Source organism: Trichechus manatus, unplaced genomic scaffold, assembly GCF_000243295.1.
Source record: "Trichechus manatus latirostris isolate Lorelei unplaced genomic scaffold, TriManLat1.0 scaffold00138, whole genome shotgun sequence".
Taxonomy (NCBI): Eukaryota; Metazoa; Chordata; class Mammalia; order Sirenia; family Trichechidae; genus Trichechus; species Trichechus manatus.
Genome location: NW_004444074.1, coordinates 4,028,854 through 4,047,230, shown reverse-complemented (window position 1 = coordinate 4,047,230; position 18,377 = coordinate 4,028,854). Strand labels below are relative to the sequence as shown.

At 34.9% G+C, this 18,377-nt stretch overlaps 1 protein-coding gene across 13 annotated transcripts in view; it reads right to left on the bottom strand.

Moving 5' to 3' along the window:
* Window positions 1–378: 378 nt before the first annotated feature.
* Window positions 379–18,377, bottom strand: part of ZNF207 (zinc finger protein 207) — a 24,815-nt gene continuing 6,816 nt past the window's right edge. Inside the window, exons 3-14 of one of the 13 annotated variants that reach the window (XR_002825454.1) lie at window positions 17,505–17,643; window positions 16,440–16,610; window positions 16,249–16,324; window positions 15,699–15,746; window positions 14,533–14,603; window positions 11,939–12,096; window positions 10,855–10,947; window positions 9,268–9,510; window positions 8,244–8,403; window positions 7,911–8,094; window positions 7,610–7,692; window positions 379–4,849 (exon numbers count right to left, since the gene is read on the bottom strand). Coding sequence is in view for 10 of the 13 variants with exons in the window: in XM_023739654.1 (XP_023595422.1) it covers window positions 7,934–8,094; window positions 8,244–8,403; window positions 9,268–9,510; window positions 10,855–10,947; window positions 11,939–12,096; window positions 14,533–14,603; window positions 15,699–15,746; window positions 16,249–16,324; window positions 16,440–16,610; window positions 17,505–17,643 (1,320 nt within the window). In the remaining 3 variants the exon portion in view is untranslated. Of the gene's footprint in view, window positions 8,404–8,496; window positions 9,119–9,267; window positions 9,511–10,854; window positions 10,948–11,938; window positions 12,097–14,532; window positions 14,604–15,698; window positions 15,747–16,248; window positions 16,325–16,439; window positions 16,611–17,504; window positions 17,644–18,377 lie in introns of those variants that run through there. The other 12 variants (XR_002825456.1, XM_023739654.1, XM_023739656.1 and 9 more) reach the window with 12 other exon arrangements.

Here is an 18,377-nt window from a genome sequence, read left to right as displayed (position 1 = left end):
AAAATCTCTCAGGATATTTCAAGACACACTTTGTTTGCTAGAATGAAAAATAAAAATTTTAATACATTTTTCACCACCCATTATGTCCCCATTGCCCCTCAAAAGGATTACACAAAGAATCTGTCTAGATTTCTGGATGGACAACCTACTCTCATTTGAATATTAAAAAATAAGGTTATTCTTTAGTCCAAAGTAAAATGAATCCACAGTGGTGCACCAACAGGTTACAGTTCACAAAAAAGATGAGCAAAAAAAATTAGTACTTACTTACACCAAGAGTTACTAAAAACATTTAAGAACAAAAAGCAGTATAAAAACATTTTCTAGATTATGATTGTACACCATTTTATCATTGCTAAAAGTGAGGAAACTTGTCTGTTTTTCTGAGGTTGATTCATACTGTGAAAAGTTAAAAGGTGAATAACGAGAACCACCATGGAGTGGTTTAAGTAAAAGACAGACCCAAAGCCCTGGGGGACTCCATATTATATACCAACATGGGCACGGTCAATCAAAAATTTTGCTGTCGTTTCCTTTTATGTACAACATAGCTATTTTGGTTCAACCACGAGATAAAAAAATAAAGGAGCAGTATTACACCTTTATTACAACTGAGTTTTAGCAAACCTAGAGCTGCTTTGGCCCAAATGCTGAGTGTTTGTAAGTGTCCAATGGGTCTATTATTAGTTATACTCACATTTAAGTAACTGCATAGCTTTCTTCTTTGTGTGGGTTATATGGATATGTTTGAAAAAAATAGGAACATCAGGTACTTACAGATTAAACTAACCTGTACTGGCAGGGCTGTGGGATTTTTCTTCTCTACCAGTAAGTAGCAAATGCTGAAATTCTGCTGCTAGTTAACAAAAACACAAATTGTATTAAACTGAGGAGTTCAACCCATAGTTTAAAAAGTCAATGTGCATTAAATTTCCTCAGAGCCTGATATTAATACATTTAAAACTTTTTTCCCTAAGTCTTACAAGGTTACCTTACATTAGTTATTAAATTTATAGTGACCTTATGAGAACACTAAGTATCTCTCGGATGTCTCAATTTTAATTAACTATGTATTCCAGCATGTGAACGGTGACATAAACTTTGGTTTACTCTAAAAAATGGGGTAACGAATAGGGGAAAGCAAAAAAATAATCTCTTAAACATGATAATCTCTCAATTTAAGCATACGCAGACGTACCCGACAGGGCAAGCCATCTATAATAGCTTTTAATTCAATTTTCAAAAAACTTGATTTCATTTTCTTATATTAGAGATTTTCAATTTTAAAAACATGGGCTGAAAAGCAAATTCTATTGCTTCTCCTTAGACTATACTAACTAAAAGCTCAAACAGGAGCTTTTTGCTCAATAACTAGGTACATCACATATTTTAACTCAAACTTACAGGAACTTCATAATTTTGACTAATAAAATAACTCGTCCCTTGGTCCACGTGGGTAGTTAAGCAGCCTCATTTTACTAGTAGTAGCGACTGGGAAATGATGTGGCAAATCTTATTTTTTGATCTGAGTAATAAATTGTTGAACTATTTATGAGTAAAATGTTAAGAAACAGCTACATGAAATGTTTTAGTGACACCTCAGTAACAAATGCAAATCAAGAGCAGGAATGCTATTATCTCTCATTACATTTCTGGTTCTCAAGTCTAACATACTATACGATGACCTCTTCTCCCAAATACTCAAGGTCTGTGTGTCTTCATTTTTATCCAAGTTGGGCATCAATGAACTTCATTGCCAGTTCCTCAAAATTCTCCTTAAATTTAACCAAAGGTGAAGGCAGGTAACTTTGAGGATTCTGTAACCATAATGGTAAAACTCCAAACATCGTAAACAATGGCAGCGGACTTAGAGAATACCAATAAAGGACTTCCACCTTTTTACAAACACAGCGTTACACAAACCACTGACCAAAAACACTTTGCATTACTGAAGCTGTGCCGTATCACAACCTTACAACACCATTACAATATTTAGGATTAATGGGTAGGGTCCAAATTAATCAATCAACTGTTAGAATAGTTTACACACATGAATCTTTCATAGTTTAATTTGATCAAAATCAAAACATACACAAACAAATTCTCATAATATAGCTGGTGATTACGCCTCCTAAAAAAGCCTAACCATGAAAGTTTCCATTTAATGATTTATAACACTAGAGTTCGATTTGCTTCAAGTAGAAAAGAGTTCTAATTAACTTCAATAAAGGCCTCCTTTAGGTCTCAGTTTCTGCCTTCAACTGACTTTTTACATTCTGCTTAGTAAAATAAAATATTTTCCCCTGAGGCGATATCAGATGAACAGGTTAAAAAAAAGGTTCAAAAATTCCTAACTAATTTAGAGTAAATATTTTTCCAGGATTGGCAAGAAAACAAAACTTTTCAAGGCCTAAATGTTACTCAAGAATGTATAAAGTGCAGAGCAGGACAAAGTACTTATAAAAGCAACAACTCTCTTCTGAGCCTTACTGAAGAAATTTCTTTTAAAATGTTACTGTTGAACCATCTATTTTCCAATAACTAAGGACATGAAAAAAGATACGTTTTTTTAGGTCTTAAACACTTGGAAAAGCTGGTGATATTTAAAGTATTACAGAGCTCAAACCGAAGTCCTGCTCTCTCCATTTCTATGCATTAATTTGAATTAGTTCATAAAAAGAGATACCTAAGAGCTTACTATATTATCAGTATAGTTCTGAGAATTTAGCATTACAAAATTATGAATATCCACGATATTCATGACACTAATACAACCATCATTAAAATAAGTGCTTATTATTTTGCCAAGAAGTATCACACAAAAAGTCAGATGATTTCTATGCTATGAAACACAAAAGTTTCCTATTAAAATTACCATAGAAAGCAAAATACAGAGAAAGAAATTAAAAAAAAAAGGGAGTAACCTTCCCTAATAGTCAAGTCATGTGATAGCTAAACTCTGTCCTCAATAGTCAGTAGTGTGATAAATGAAATTCCACTTTCAGATGACATTTCCATAAAAGTTATAGTAAGAGAAAACCAATTTCATTTTGGAATAAGCTATAAAGGTTATTCAGTATTAGGTAAATGCTGTTTTTTTAAAAAGACATACCTGCTTAATATAAAATTTTAGGGCATGTGTTTAGTATTTCTCTATCCCCTAACCAACACAAAAGTTTATGCTTAGACGAAATGTTAGCTCAGTAAGAAGGGATTTCAGTATTTTCTTTCATTTACCCAGTTTTACCAGTGGACTTTATGGACATTTGAAACTTACATAATTCTCAAACTCTTATCTGAGTCACAGAACTACAAAGACAACAAATGAACTACATCTTAAATCAGATATCCGTATCACCTCCAACAAATTATGCCACCCATAGAAATCCTACTCCCACCCCCAGTACTGAGATAAATAAGAACCTATTTCGATTATAATTATTTCAATTATATTAGGACAAGCAGCTTCAAGAGATTTCAATGTACTGGGAAGTTGTGAGTGTGAGAGAGAAGAGATCTCCAATCAAGAAGTCTTATGAAGTGTAATTACTGAGATGGTTATAAAATATTCCAACGGAATACTTTGTTGTGGAAGCATCAAAATTTTTATCAAAATATTTTTTCATGATAGCTTATTCAGTTACAACAGTTAAAAGCAAATGTTTTAATTAAACTGGTCAAAATTTTAGATTCTCTTAACACTTATTCTTTCTTTATGCTTCCAACAATGAAAACCACACAGAAACACAATCCTGGGTTTGCTAGTCACTGTACTATTTGTAGTTTCTTCAGAGAAAAATGCTATCTGGATAGAATCGTCAAGAAGAACAAAAGCAATCGAGGTTTGTTTTGGCCTGTCTTCCAATTCCCTCTTTACCTCCTCCAGCAAACACACATACATACAATTTTTCTCACCAAATGAAAGCAAATTTTAGTTGGGAATAAAAGTGGACACTTTTTGTGTGTGCATACTACATAAATTGTTGTTCAGGAAGGCTAAAAATGAACCTTAAAAAAGAACCACTCTAAAGCCATATTTAACATACTAGTAATTTTACTGCATGATGCAACTTGTTTGGCTTACTGAAAACTAGTAATCTACCTATACTGACAGATTTATAATACCCACACTCTTGTTATTCTTTTATTAAATTGCATGTGTAGCCTACGCCCATACATACACAACACACACAAACACACCCACCCCACCTTCCCACTCTTCACAGGGCTCTACATTAACATTTGCTCTAATGTGGTGAGGTCTGAAAATATTAAAAATCACAAGCACTTCCAGATGACCTTTCGACCTTAATGTTCAATGCATAAGTTTAGGATTCAGAAAGTAGATTTCAGTATCTAGTGGTAATTCCAATGCTTAAATTTATCCTTGAGATTAAATTTAGTAGTTTGAGGAGAAAATAACCAGTAATATTTTCCTAAAAGGGAAAGCAGAAAATTTGAATGAAGTGTTTCATGCCTCCAAATCAGGAATGTCAAATTTTGTTAATTTGCTAAAGTTCAATATAGTAACGTAAGCTTTACTGAGGCTGTTAAATAGTATATAATACAAAGTAAATTATGTAAAATAGCACATACCAAATACTCATTTTTCTTAACACCACAGTCAAACGTGAATATTAATATAGAGCCATCTCTGCCAAAAAATTATAAAAATCCTAAATTTAATTAAATTTAGGGGCCTTCACCAAACTTGCTGCAAGTTTGGGGACATAAATATCCAACAGCCATAAAGCTGTGAAAGCCCCCATAAGGAATAAAATAAATCCCACTTGCCTCAGACTGAACAGGGCAACACTGAGACTCAGCCTCAGCCTGTCCTATGGCAGGGCTATAGGAAGAAGAAAATTTTAATTTTAGAAAAACATCACCCAATTAATTTAAAAGACATGCATTAAAAAAAAAATCCCAGTGACCAAGCAATTAAGGAAAAAGAATAGCTTTTTTTTCTTACTACTGTCCACTATAATTCCATTCTGAGCCTATACTCTTTTTGTTGGGGATTTCTCCCCAAATAACTAAGTTTAATATTAAGCTGAGTTTTGAGTTCAATTTGTAACTTAATCAATGGAACAGGAGTACACCTAAGAGTGGTTTCCCACATCCTGAGGCAAATGTGTGAAAAATTACTACAGCATTAGGTGTTCAAGTCAAATGATAAATCCAGCAGCCACTCAAAAGTTGATCCTCACCTGCTGGTCTTGGTACTGTCATACAGCAGTGAAATCGATACAATAGAAGCTAGTGCCAGACAAAATGTTTAGGTTGCTTTTGTTTTTCTAAAAAGAGTGATGATATATAAGGAGGAGTAGATGGCATGTAGAGCCAAAGCTGACAGTCCAATTAATATTACAACTTCCTTTATTACAGCAATTACACTGCCTGCCTGAATGTATCAATTCCCAGAACTTGTCTTCTGTGAGGGCAGTTTAAGTTTACTTCAACTCATCTTCATTTTTACTTACAGAAGCATAACTCAAAGAGTTAATTATTTCATTGTAATTTGTTCCACTCACAATTTAAGCACACTATGGACCCCAGAAGCAGTTAGGTAGAAGGTATTTTCTAGAAGCTTAACTACACTGTGATGCATGCGCAAATTACATTTAGATACATCAAATGGGCACCACCTCTGAGCCATATAGCAACAATACACAGCAAATGGTGTATTTAAATTTTTTAAGTGCCATGCATAACACTCTGAATTATTTTAAATTAACTTTTAATTAGAATTCTAACATCTATTTTTAAGAGTAATAGTTTCTCCCTTCAGATCTCAGAAAGCAACAAACTTTGCTATAAAATATCAGCCCTCTTTGCATAAAATGCAAATAATAGCTTTGCATAATTTTGGAAATAGATATACTAACTCTTTTTCAAGTTGGTGGCAAGCCTATATAGGAAATGCTTGAGACATTTGGGTTTGGGAGAGCATTTCCTATCATGCTAAATTTAATCACAGCATTTTTACCTTAGATATTTTAAACAGAAGTTCTTCTTTGGCAGGACAAATGTGCTGCCAAACCTTAACTGTATGTTAGTTCCAAAACAATTTAGGTAGGCACGTATTCAGTGTGGGAAGGGGTTTGAGGGTTGGCTGCTAGCAAAAAAAATGCATTCTAGCTGATACTAGATGCTTCCTTTCCAAGCTATGGAACTTTGTACACCTCAATGGCACCACAGCACAGGAGCTATAAAAACCCTGGAGCAACATATTCGATTTAAAACAGCATTCAACTTTATAATATTCACAATATCTTGTTTAAATGAATGACTTTTACTTGTCACTTAAGTATGGACTTTTGTGATTATTAGAAATATTGTTAAGTATATTTTTCAACAAGTTCAAAGCTTTTTTTTTTTTTAAAACAAAACTTCAGGTTTCATGTCTTGTATCTACACTTTCACATAAAGGTCACAAATAAATGTTACCATTTCTTAGAAGTCAACTTTATATCAAGAATATTAATAATTATACTTTGTATAGGTTATCTGATACTTAATAATGAAAGACCAGGAAAAAAAAAAAAAGATGCCAAAAAATTCAACAAGAGCTATTATTAAAAGACACTTGCAACACAAAATACTGAATAGCTGTCACCTCTACAGAAAAGTTCCCTATAGGAACACAGTAACATTCAAATTTCCATGAATGAAAAGTTTAACAGTAAAGCAGTTGAGGCTTAATAATAACAAAAGGTTATCTACCTAATCATAATCAAATAAATAATAAAATCTTCCAGGAATATAATAAAATTGAAAAGTTAATTCATCTGTTAACACCCTAACACAGGCACATTTAGATTTTCAGCACTACACTTAGAATAATATACACCAACTCATTAATAGCACAAACTACTACTGCATGCACCTAAGCTTCTAGAAGTTTGCACCTGAAAAGCTTCTGAGGTCCACGCAGTACTGCAGTCTCAAAAATAATCAGAACGAAATGGACAGGTCTGGCACTAGACTCTAAACATCATTAGCAGGAAGGAAAGAGTACTGAAGTTTACATTTTAAATGATATCTGATATGTACTGACACCAGAGGGGGTGGAAAGGAAACAGAATATAAAGATTTAATGCCCATAATGACTCATATGTATCTAAAGTTTTTCTGTCAACTGAAGTATCAACATACATTTATGTATACTCTCCAGTTTACAACATGCAGCTAAGGAACAACCTACAATTCAAAGACAAAATCCAATGATATACCAAAACTGCACTGATAACTATGAATTTTATTACGTGGACATCTACTGTGGCATGCATCTGTACAAACCTTTCAGGCAGTGGTCCACAGCTGGATTATGAATAAAAAGGCATAAAGTTTTCTCTCATTTTATTACAATGAAGTTTAACAGTACAGAAAAGTGACATGACCTTGGTGGGTCAGATTTCTTAAACCCTGCAACATGAGGAACTCTAAATACATTAAATATCGTTACACATTCAAACTTCCAATGTACAGGTACTTGGAAACAGTTACAGCCCTCACCAAGCTAGGTTGGGGACATAAAGTCCAACAGCATCTGAAATGCTGTGAAGGCATAACTTTACAAATAACAATGTAAGCTTACAGAACTTGCCTTTATTAAGATGGTATGTTCATGAAATTCCAGCGCCTTCACAATTTAACGAACCAAATTTACTATACTTCACTTCTAAAAACCTAGATGAAACATGAAAAAGAAGCCATACAGTATAAATTGCAACTTCAGGAAAAGTTCCTGCTTTATTATTCCAAATAATTTTTCCCATGTAAAATAAATGTCCAATAGTTCCTGGTATGTGGGAAGATAATGTTTGTTAAAGTCACAATGAAGCCTTAATTGACGGAAGCTTGGCTATATAAACAGCACAAGTTGAGAAAAGGTTTAATCTCCAAACCTATTAGATTGGATGAAGTAAGATCAGTAACGGCCACCTTGCGACATTACAGGAGGTCTCATTCCCATTGGAGGTCGAGGAGGCCCACCTTGGTATGGGGGCACCATTGGCGGTCCCTGCCCATATGGCGGCATAGCGCCAGGAAGGTAACCTGGCATGCCTTGATGATGACCGCCATATTGACCTAAAAAACACATTTAAAAAAACAAAATATAGATTGAGTTGGTCTATGAATTATATTTTTAAATGCAATGTATTTTGCAGATAATTTTAGCATTTTGTGTGTATACTCAAAAAATCCACTAAATGCAATAAAAATAAAGAGAGAAATACCATGAGGAGGCATTGGGGGTCTCATTCCTTGTTGCTGTGGGATGCCTGGCTGTGGTGGCATCATACCTCCAATTGGTCCTACGGGTGGATTACCAATGGGAGCCTGTCCTGGTCGAGGAAGATTACGCTGATATTTAGGTAACTGTGCCCTTCTCTCTTCCTAGGAATAAAAATAAGCACAATGGTAAACACCTGAATGCAGAGCATCATTAGGCATAAAGGCAAGCATCTAAAATCTTGTTTATAGAGTAAGAATTTTTTTTTTTTTTTTAATTTACCACTAATTCCTCAACCAATCACTTCTGCTCCACAAACCAGTCAAACTTCTTAAAATCTTGGGTGCCTTAGGAAAATCTCACCTATTTTTATAGCTGAGGCTAACAATTAACTCTTTATAAAACAAACAAAAAACCCCAGTTACTATCGGGTCAATTCTGACTCAGAGAGACCACATACGTTCCAAAGTAGAACTTCGAATAGGGTTTCAATGGCTGCGCCCTTTCAGAAGTAGATTGCCAGGCCTTTCTTCTGAGGTGCCTCTGCATGGATTTGAACCACCAACCTTTTGGTTGGTAGCCAAGTGCCACCCAGGGACTCCATTAACTCTCTAGAAACTATCGTGGAGAAGGTATTACTGTTGTCAAAATCCTAAATATTAACTGTACATCAAAATAAACTTTTTCATATGGGCTTCAAGGGATCTGCAAATCCTAGCTCAGACTTAACTGTTCCTTCAATTTATATACGCAAATTAATGCCTAACTAAAGTGATTTTTATAAAGATGAGTACCCAACTTACTTTTTTTATAAACAGTTTGGGGGTAGCATCTAAGCTCAAAACATGCAGTATCCACTTTATTATTATTTTGTAGTTTCTTAAAAATAAGAATATTAAAAACCATTTAACTGGCATAAATCAGATCATAATCATGTATCTGCATACAAATTAACTTCTCAACAAGGGACAAGTTGCTACAACACTTTCCAATGAAATTCTGCTAGTAAAAAACTGTAAACAACTTACCAGTGATATATCCTCATCTGGATGGATCAACTTACTGGTTGCACTGGTTGTTGTAAGTGTAGCAGGCTTACTTGTTATTGAAGCCACTGGTTTAGCTGCAGTGCTATTTGTTGTACTAGTGGTTGAAGCTGTAGACTGAGTATAAGCAGGGAATGTAGGCTTTGGGGGTTCCGTAGTTGTTGCAGGGGTACTATTTAAAGGCTTGAAATCTGTACCAACAGGTCCTTGGACAGCTGCCTGAGCCTGTAAAACACAATCCTTTATCACCAAAACTTCAAACCTCAAAATTGCTGAGTATATATATAGTACCGGTTGAACTTAAAGGGCATAAACTTTACACAACACTGAAACGGTTAACACATGATGAACATTTCACGAAACTCAAGGCAACCCTACAGAACATGAAAATACGCTGGGTTAAAGTCACATCCAAAACACAGCAGTGGAAACAAGTACTCATTATACGTCTTCCACCTCCTCACAAATTTTTTTAATTTACAAATCTTTGTATTTATTTCAGATTGATAAAATACAGTACCACATAATGGAATGGCCTATATAATATTTTTACTCATTCTATACTAGTTGTTTGAGTAATTAATCTACCAAGTAACTCAAAAAAAAAAAAAAAAGGTTAGAAACTACACAATATGGAATGTTTGGATAAACTCCAGTTACTAAGCATAGCATGAAACAATATCAATGCTGGTACATTAAAGGTATGTCCTTTAGAAGTACTCTCTTTACATCGTATTGCAGTGTCCTCAAATTAACAACGGCTACATGATTATCATGGATGGAAGATTAATTTAGCAGTATCTTTTAAGTAAAGTTACCAGTAATAAAGTGTTATTTTTCAAATATCAAACATCTGAAACATGTAAACTAGGCCAACTTCAAAGTACTAAACTTCATTACGTTAAATGTAATTCATTAAACAGCATAAATCAAAATACAGGCAGTCCCCGGGTTATGAATGTCCAACTTACGTACAACCCAGTTACGAATCAACCCCTGTAAAGCCTATTAAAAATTCAAGGTACGTAACACAATGGTTCATAATAACAAATGGGCACTACTTTGCTACACGCGTCAAAACGTTATTATTATTGCTGTATTATGTTAAAGATGTTTTAGTGTATCTGGAAATGTCTCTTTAATGCATATTATGCATAGAAAGGTACATTTATACTGAGACAAACATTTGTCTAACTGACATTAGAAATGAACCGTACCTAACTATTCTGACTTAAGTACAAATTCGATTTAAAGACAGACTTAGGAACAGAACTTCTTCGTAATCCGGGGACTGCCTATAGTTTTATTATGCATCAGGCTAACCATTGGCCACTAATGCATTTACTGCTTACATGCTTTTAACCCTTTAGAACCATGTGTTTGGGGTACATTTTTTTCTGGTAGTATGAATTCAAATTTTTAAATAAAATTTGGTTTATTCACCACTAATTTAACTTTTAAAAAATTAAACGTATTTTTTTGGAGAAAAGATATAGTTTTCTAAATAGGGTCCAAAGGGTTAAGTTATAAAGCCATTTTAACAATTTTAAACTGCAACTTCCTGCGTACTTGTGCTGTGCTAGGAAACAGAGCTTTAGAAGATGCAGACAGACTTTCTGAATTGGAGGAAGCTGTACTTGAGCTTGTTACAGGTGTCCCCATCTGTAGCATAAAAGAAAGGAAACAATGAAAAGTCTCCAAACAAATGGGTGAAAATAAGCCACGTGGTAGACTTTTTCTTTCCCCTAAAGATTGCATTTCCGTAAAGTCTAATTTTAATGCAATCAAACCTGATCTACTTAAGAGGCAAGCAGTTAAATGCATTTACAATAAAAAAGTGACTCATGAGCCTCAAATTAAAAAAAAAAAATTCTATGCCAATAAACCTAGTTAACCATAGTTTCTTTTCTAAAACTAAACCTTTCTTTTCAAAACTAATATTTTGTATCATACTATTTCAGGAATGATCTTAAACTGAGAATAAGGATGCATTACTGAGACTTCAATCCAATTCTTTATCAATGACTTTACAAATGCTCTCTCAAATAAACAAAATCCCCACCCACCTCAAAAACATAAGTTTAATGTGCTTAAAGGGCACTTTTCAACCATTATATGCATACTACGTATAACGTGAAGCATCTGTAGCTTCTGAGTTTTGAAAACAGACAATACCAGCAGGAAATGTAAGCCTGACTAGGTCAAAGGCCATTAATGACACCCTTTCGGCTAGAGCACAGCACTGTAGCTTCTTACAGTTCTAAACCAGAGAAAGAGTCCAACAAATGATTTGCTAAGTCTTAAGGATTTTCATTTATGGCTTTGGTCTCATTTCACTCATAGTTCAAAATAGGTAAAGAAGGCTCTCTAAACATTACCATGTATTTAAGTTCTCAGAAACTTAACTTTCATTTCTAGCAAAGCTAAGAGTAACCACAACTTCACTGCTATGAAAGAGTAACATACTGTATCTCTGGTTTCATTCGATCTTTAAAAGTAAATAAATGTGTGCAAACATGAACAAGAACAGGCCTTCTTGGTATATTTAATAAATTCTATTTAAAAGATTATAGACAAAAAAAATTGATCTATGACAATTCCAAATATTTCTGTAAACAAGTGCATCTTACTCTTTTTCAGAATTTTACCTTACCTGTCCGGCACTGGGGAAAAGAGGCTTAGTAACTGGAGGCTGTGGAGCAGGAACTGTTGCTGCTGGTGCAGGTGGTCTATTGAGAATACCTGGCGCTGAAACAGCCTGTGCTTGAGTCATTGGAGGAATTCCAGGACGTGGAACAGGTGGAGGCATACCTGTAAACAAGAAATGTTGGGAGCAAGGAGGGGAGGACTCAGCAGTTGAAACATTTAGTTCAGAAAAAGTATTTCCCTAAAACGTTGCTGTTAAAATATTCCACATTAAACTAGCTTCTATAGTACAAAGTTACTAATGATTGACTGCTGAACAACTCAAATAAGTCCAAGAAAATTAGGCATTGGAGCCTTGCATCAGTCTTGCCTCAATGTCCAGTAAATCATTCCTTTGCTTCTCTTCAGAATTTTAGGAAGTGAAAAAGATACTTGAGACCCTGCATATGGTCAAAGCAGCAAATAAGCTTACTTATATTATTTATAAAAATTTTAAACATATGGAAGAATTAATTCAATCATCTGCCAGATGTTTAAGTGTTCCCTGAACTGCAATGCAAATTACAGTAAAACCTTTGATAGCATATAATTTCATAACCCATAAAAAATTTTCAGAATTTTCATAAGTTATTTCTTTAAAAATTGCGGGGCTCAATAGTTAAGCGTTCGGCTGCTAACTAAAAGGTTGGCAGTTCGAATCCACCAGCCGCTCCTTGAAAATCCTATCGGGCAGTTATACTCTGTCGTATAGGGTCACTACGAGTTGCAACTGACTCAACAGCAACATTTTTTTTAAAACACTATAAACAAAATTTCCTAAAATGCATCACAAACGTATTCTTTAAACTTTTCCAACATAATTTATAATTTTTACCAACTTCAAATTATCAAATAAACATCATTTTTCTGTATTCCTTTAAGTGCCCACAACTATCTCACAGCATGTTATGTGCAACAGTTGGCTGTGTATTAATGGCTGCACTGGCAATGATTTGAATTTTGCTGCTGCTTTATTACTCCTGTGTCCTTTTACATCAACTATTGTTTGAGTACTTCTAAAACTACTATGGCTGCAAATCAAGCTTATTAGAAGTATAAAATACAAGACAATAAATTGAGACAGCCTCATGAAGGCTTCTGGGAACACTTACTTCAGTAACCAAATACCTTTCCCTACACCGTGTCTCCCACTATATAGGCTTGTAAGTCAAGACATTTCATTTCCCAGGCTCCTTTGCAACTATGGGATCCATCAGGCCTATTTCTGAAAAATTCTATGTAAGGGGCTAAGGAGCTTATGAGAAAGATATTTTGCACCCTAATAAAAGAAAAATAAGAGCATGCTGCTATTGATCTGCCTCTCTCCTCTTTCTTGCCTGAGCCACCTTGTTAACTATTGAGTAACATTCTTGAGGGAGAAAAGCTACGGACAACAAAGTGTAGAGTTATAAAAGCATGGGTCTCTCCGAACGCAAGGTCATGGAAGCTTTGCAAACACATCCAAGCTCCCTGAGGGACCGAGTTACTGGGCTGAGAGCTAGGGCCAGGGTCTTGGGGGACATCTAGTTCAATAACATAGTTTATAAAGAAAATGTTCTACATCCTTCTTTGGTGAGTAGTGTCTGGGGTCTTAAAAGCTTATGAGGGTTCATCTAAGATACTCCACTGGTCCCACCTCGTCTGGAGCAAAAGAGAATGAAGAAAACCAAAGACACAAGGGAAAGATTAGCCCAAAGGACTAATGGACCAAAACGACCACAGCCTCTACCAGACTGAGTCCAGCACAACTAGATGGTGCCCAGCTACCACCACCAACTGCTCTGACAGGGATCACAATAGAGGGTTCTGGACAGAGGTTGAGATCAATGTAGAACAAAATTCCAACTCACACAAAAAAGACCAGACTTACTGGTCTGATACAGTCTGGAGAAACCCCAAGAGCATGGCCCCCGTACACCCTTTTAGCTCAGTTAAGAAGTCACTCCCAGGGTTCACCCTTCAGTCAAAGATTAAACAGGCCCATAAAATAAAAGGAGACTCAGTGGGCACACCAGCCCAGGGACAAGGACTAGAAGGCAGGAGGGGACAGAAAAGCTGGTAATGGGGAACCCAAGGTGATGGGGAGAGTGTTGACATGTCATAGGGTTGACAACCAATGTCACAAAACAATACGTGTATTTACTGTTTAATGAGAAACGAATTTGCTCTGTATACCTTCATCTAAAGTACCAAAAAAAAAACTTATTAAAAAAAAAAGGCATGGATCCTTGATATCACTGAGTCACTGAACCTACCTTTTTCATTTTAATCAAGAGATAATAAATTGTTTAATATAGGATTTCTTTATTACTTGCAGTCTGAAATATTTCTAATGAATATAACTGCTCTTAAGTACATAAACTCTATGACTCATCTGAACTTCTCTGAAGCCTATTTTTACTATTACAAAAAAAGTTTCCATCACAAAACTTCTCACAATAATTTTTTAAAATTTTCTGAAAAAATTTGAATTGTATCAATACCCATTAACCCATTACTGAAAAAGCTTAAGAATAAAGTTTGACAGTAATATTAAAAAGGAAACTGTCTAACATTTCCTACCTGGTGGCATACCAGGCATCAGAGGTGGTATTCCTGGTCCAGGTGGCATCATTCCACCCATTGGCATCATTCTATTAGAAAGCAAATTTTAAGAAACAATTGAAGTTTAATTAAGAGTATTAACCATTAGAATATTCTGGCTAAACCCTGAAACAATAATGGATAAAAGACTTGAATTTGACCTCTAATACTGAAATCAATCAAGCTGAAAGAACACACAACACGCTATGACAATCCTATCAAAGTAAATCTAAAAACCAGCAAACTCTGAGGTTTACCAGTAAAAGAAAAAAAAAAAAATCAGTCTTTGTTGAAAAACATTTTAATACGTTTTAAAGTCATCAAGAATATTATACTCTCCTTAACGTGTACAAGAGGCCTCATCTAAAATGTGTGATTTGAAAAGCAACTACTCACAGACAAGTCATCTGTGGTCCCACTTCAGAAATATCCACACAGAATGTAAAAAAGAAGAAATCTCTATTTTTTAGAGTCGTCAGACTTTTCAAAAGGAAAACAACAAATCTAAGCTGAGGATTAAGAATTTTTCTTTTAATGGAAGTGCAAGGAAAAACTATCACCAAAACTAACAATATCCAAAACTAAACTCAGATTGTCTAATTTTTATTTAGAATAGCCACCCAGCGCTAAACCATGATTTATAAACATAACCCATATTTATTTTCCTTCCCCTAAAAGAGCTCATCTTCAAATATCAGTGTCCAATACACATAAAAAATTACAAGTCTGTCAATTCTTGATTGAAGACTGTTTTCAGAAAATTAACTTCTATATATAGAATTTATTTTAAAAAATTACATTCAATAATAATGAAAGATTTAATTTGGCAAAATAATTATTCTTCAAATACTAATTCCTTCTTAAATACTAATCCTTATTACCAACTCCCATTATTTTTAGTAATTTGGGGAAAACAGTTGCACATTTAGAAAATGCTTTATTTATATGGTCTATTACTATTTCCTCACGGAAGTTTTTATTTACCTCCTTTAAGAGACCTGTGTCAATGAGCTTGCAAATTTTAAAAGTTTTAGTGAGGAAGGTTAGAAAATTTCTGAAGTCAACTGAATACATATCACTAAACACACAAAAAAAATGACATTATGATTATACCTCCTGAATTACATTATGAATGAGATGCTTACATGTTTTCACCGCAAAATGACTGGGTGTATTTTCTCTGATGATGCAATCTGTGAAAATGTATGACAAAATCAAAATCTAACTGTGATTTTCAAAATACAGCGGGAAAGTGTATTGTAAACCTCTCATATCCAACAATATTTAAGTAAAAGTGATGGGCACAAGCACCTCATATTCATTTTAACTCTTGATGCTTTGACAAATAAAACATTTATAGAGTCTGCTTCTTGTCACTACTATAAAGTGTCATGGGCAGTTCTGAATCTTAGCAACTCAAATCTACAACCATTTACTTTAATTACAGTAAATGCAAGTAAAGTAGATGGCTGGTTATATACATCCTAAAACCAAAAAAATTAATTCTCTTCAGAGGCAAATCTATATTCCTTAAATTTATTTACAGACCCCTTTATTAAGCAAATTTAAGATTTATACAGCCCATACCTTTTAGAAGCAAAAAATGCAAGGTAACATTTAATTCATATAATACCCAGACTGAAAAATACCATTACTAGGCATAAGCCCACAAGCCAATTAAGAGAATCTTCTTACCCAGGTGGCATGCCTGGCATAACTGGTGGCATTCCTGGCATCAGTGGAGGAACACCTGGCATTAATGGAGGTATGCCTAATTAAAAAAAAAAATAATAATAATATTAAAGCATTAGGAGAAAAAAAGTAATACTTCCACATTATTATCAATAAAATCCTAAAAGTGTTAAATTTAAATAAACCTTTGTTACCTGGAGGCATTCCTGGTGCTCCTGGGACCGGTGGCAGACCTGGCTGTGCCATTGGAGGGATATAACCTTGCTGAGGTTGAACAGGCTGTGGTTGAAATGAAGTTGATGCTGCAGAGTCATCATCATCATATTCATCAGAATCATCTTGTTGCTTCTTTTTTTGACTCTCTGCTAAAAGAAGTTTTAATTAATTTTTTCCATGGAGTGTAAAAAAACAAAACTAAGTTTATGACATTCAACATTTTAAAAACTATTTCTGTGCAATTAGCTCCTGCGATTTATCTTCCAAAAAATTCAGTTAATACCTTTCTCTACTCTTCAAATATGGTTTCATTCTATAGTAAGCAAAGTTAATATCTTTTCCTTTTTTTATAGAGGTAAAATAATTATTCTCAGTCAGTTTTACTTAAAAAACAGCTTTTTCTCCGATCTCAAAATGTAAATGATGACAAAGAGGTCTGACCTCTTTATAAAGCTTTCCAAGATGAATCAGCTGCTTCTTCCATCTCGAAATGTAAAACGATGACAAAGAGGTCTGACCTCTTCATAAAGCTTTCCAAGACAAAAAAAATTCATAGGCGAATAATAACAGCTCCTACCCTGGTGATGTACTGGTTAAGAGCTATGGCTACTAACCAAAAGGTTGGCAGTTCAAATTCACCAGGCGCTCCTTGGAAACTCTATGGGGCAGCTCTACTCTGTCCTATAGTCGCTATGAGTTGGAATCGACTCGACAGCAACGGGTTTATCATCTCAATAGTACATGACTTCAAATTCCAACTCAAACATCAGAACTTTAAAAAACAGCTACCTTCATTTTCAAAAGACTTAACACTTGTTAATGCAATTAGGAATTCAATTATGAATAAAAATATAAGAAACGATCCAAATGGTATTGCATATGTAATATGTAATTTTAAACACAGAACATAAAGAAAAACCAGAATTCAAAAGTAGAATTCTGAAAAAAGCTACCATCTACCATTACATTTATACTTCAAAGTAGTAACGCATACTTTCTAAAGTGAAGCTGTATTAAGACAAAGCATACATCTTAATATTTACCTTGCGTTTTCTGTTCAAGAAGTCGTCGTCTTTCATCCATGTCTTTTTCTGGAATACCTTCCATACCATATATTTCCAATTCTATATCTGTTCTCCCAGGTATTGCATTTGGTACAGCATCTATTGTCTCTTTATGTACCTAACATTAAAACAACACCACCACCACTTCCATTACAAATGAACCTCATAAATCTCTTAAGAGTAATTTCAAATTACTTAAGGGCCACTCAATATAATGATTAAGAACGACTGGTTCTACTAAGCTAAGAAGTTTCCTGAATACAACCAAACACTTTGAGGGGCAGAGTAGCAGGGGCGGGGGTCTGGGGAGCATGCTTTCAGGGGACATCTAGGTCAACTGGCATAACAAAGTTTTTTAAGAAAATGTTCTGCATCCCACTTTGGTGAATGGCGTCTGGGATCTTAAAAGCTAGCAAGCGGCCATCTACGATGCATCCATTGGTCCCAACCCACCTGGAGTGAGGAGAACGAAGAATACCATAGACACAAGGAAAGTATTAGCCCAAGAGACAGAAAGGGCCACATAAACCAGAGGCTTCATCAGCCTGAGACCAGAAGAACAAGATGGTGCCCGGCTACCACAATAACCGCCCTGACACAGAACATAACAGAGAGTCCCTGATGGAGCAAGAGAAAAGTGGGGTGCAGAACTCAAATTCTACTAAAAAGACCAGACTTAATGGTTTGACTGAGACTGGAGGGACCCCGGAAGACATGACCCTTGGTCTGTTAGCCCAAAACTATAACCACTGCTGAGACCAACTCTTCAGACAAAGATTAGACTGGACTATGGGACATAAAATGATACTCGTGAAGAGTGTGCTTCTTAGCTCAAGTAGATACATGAGACTA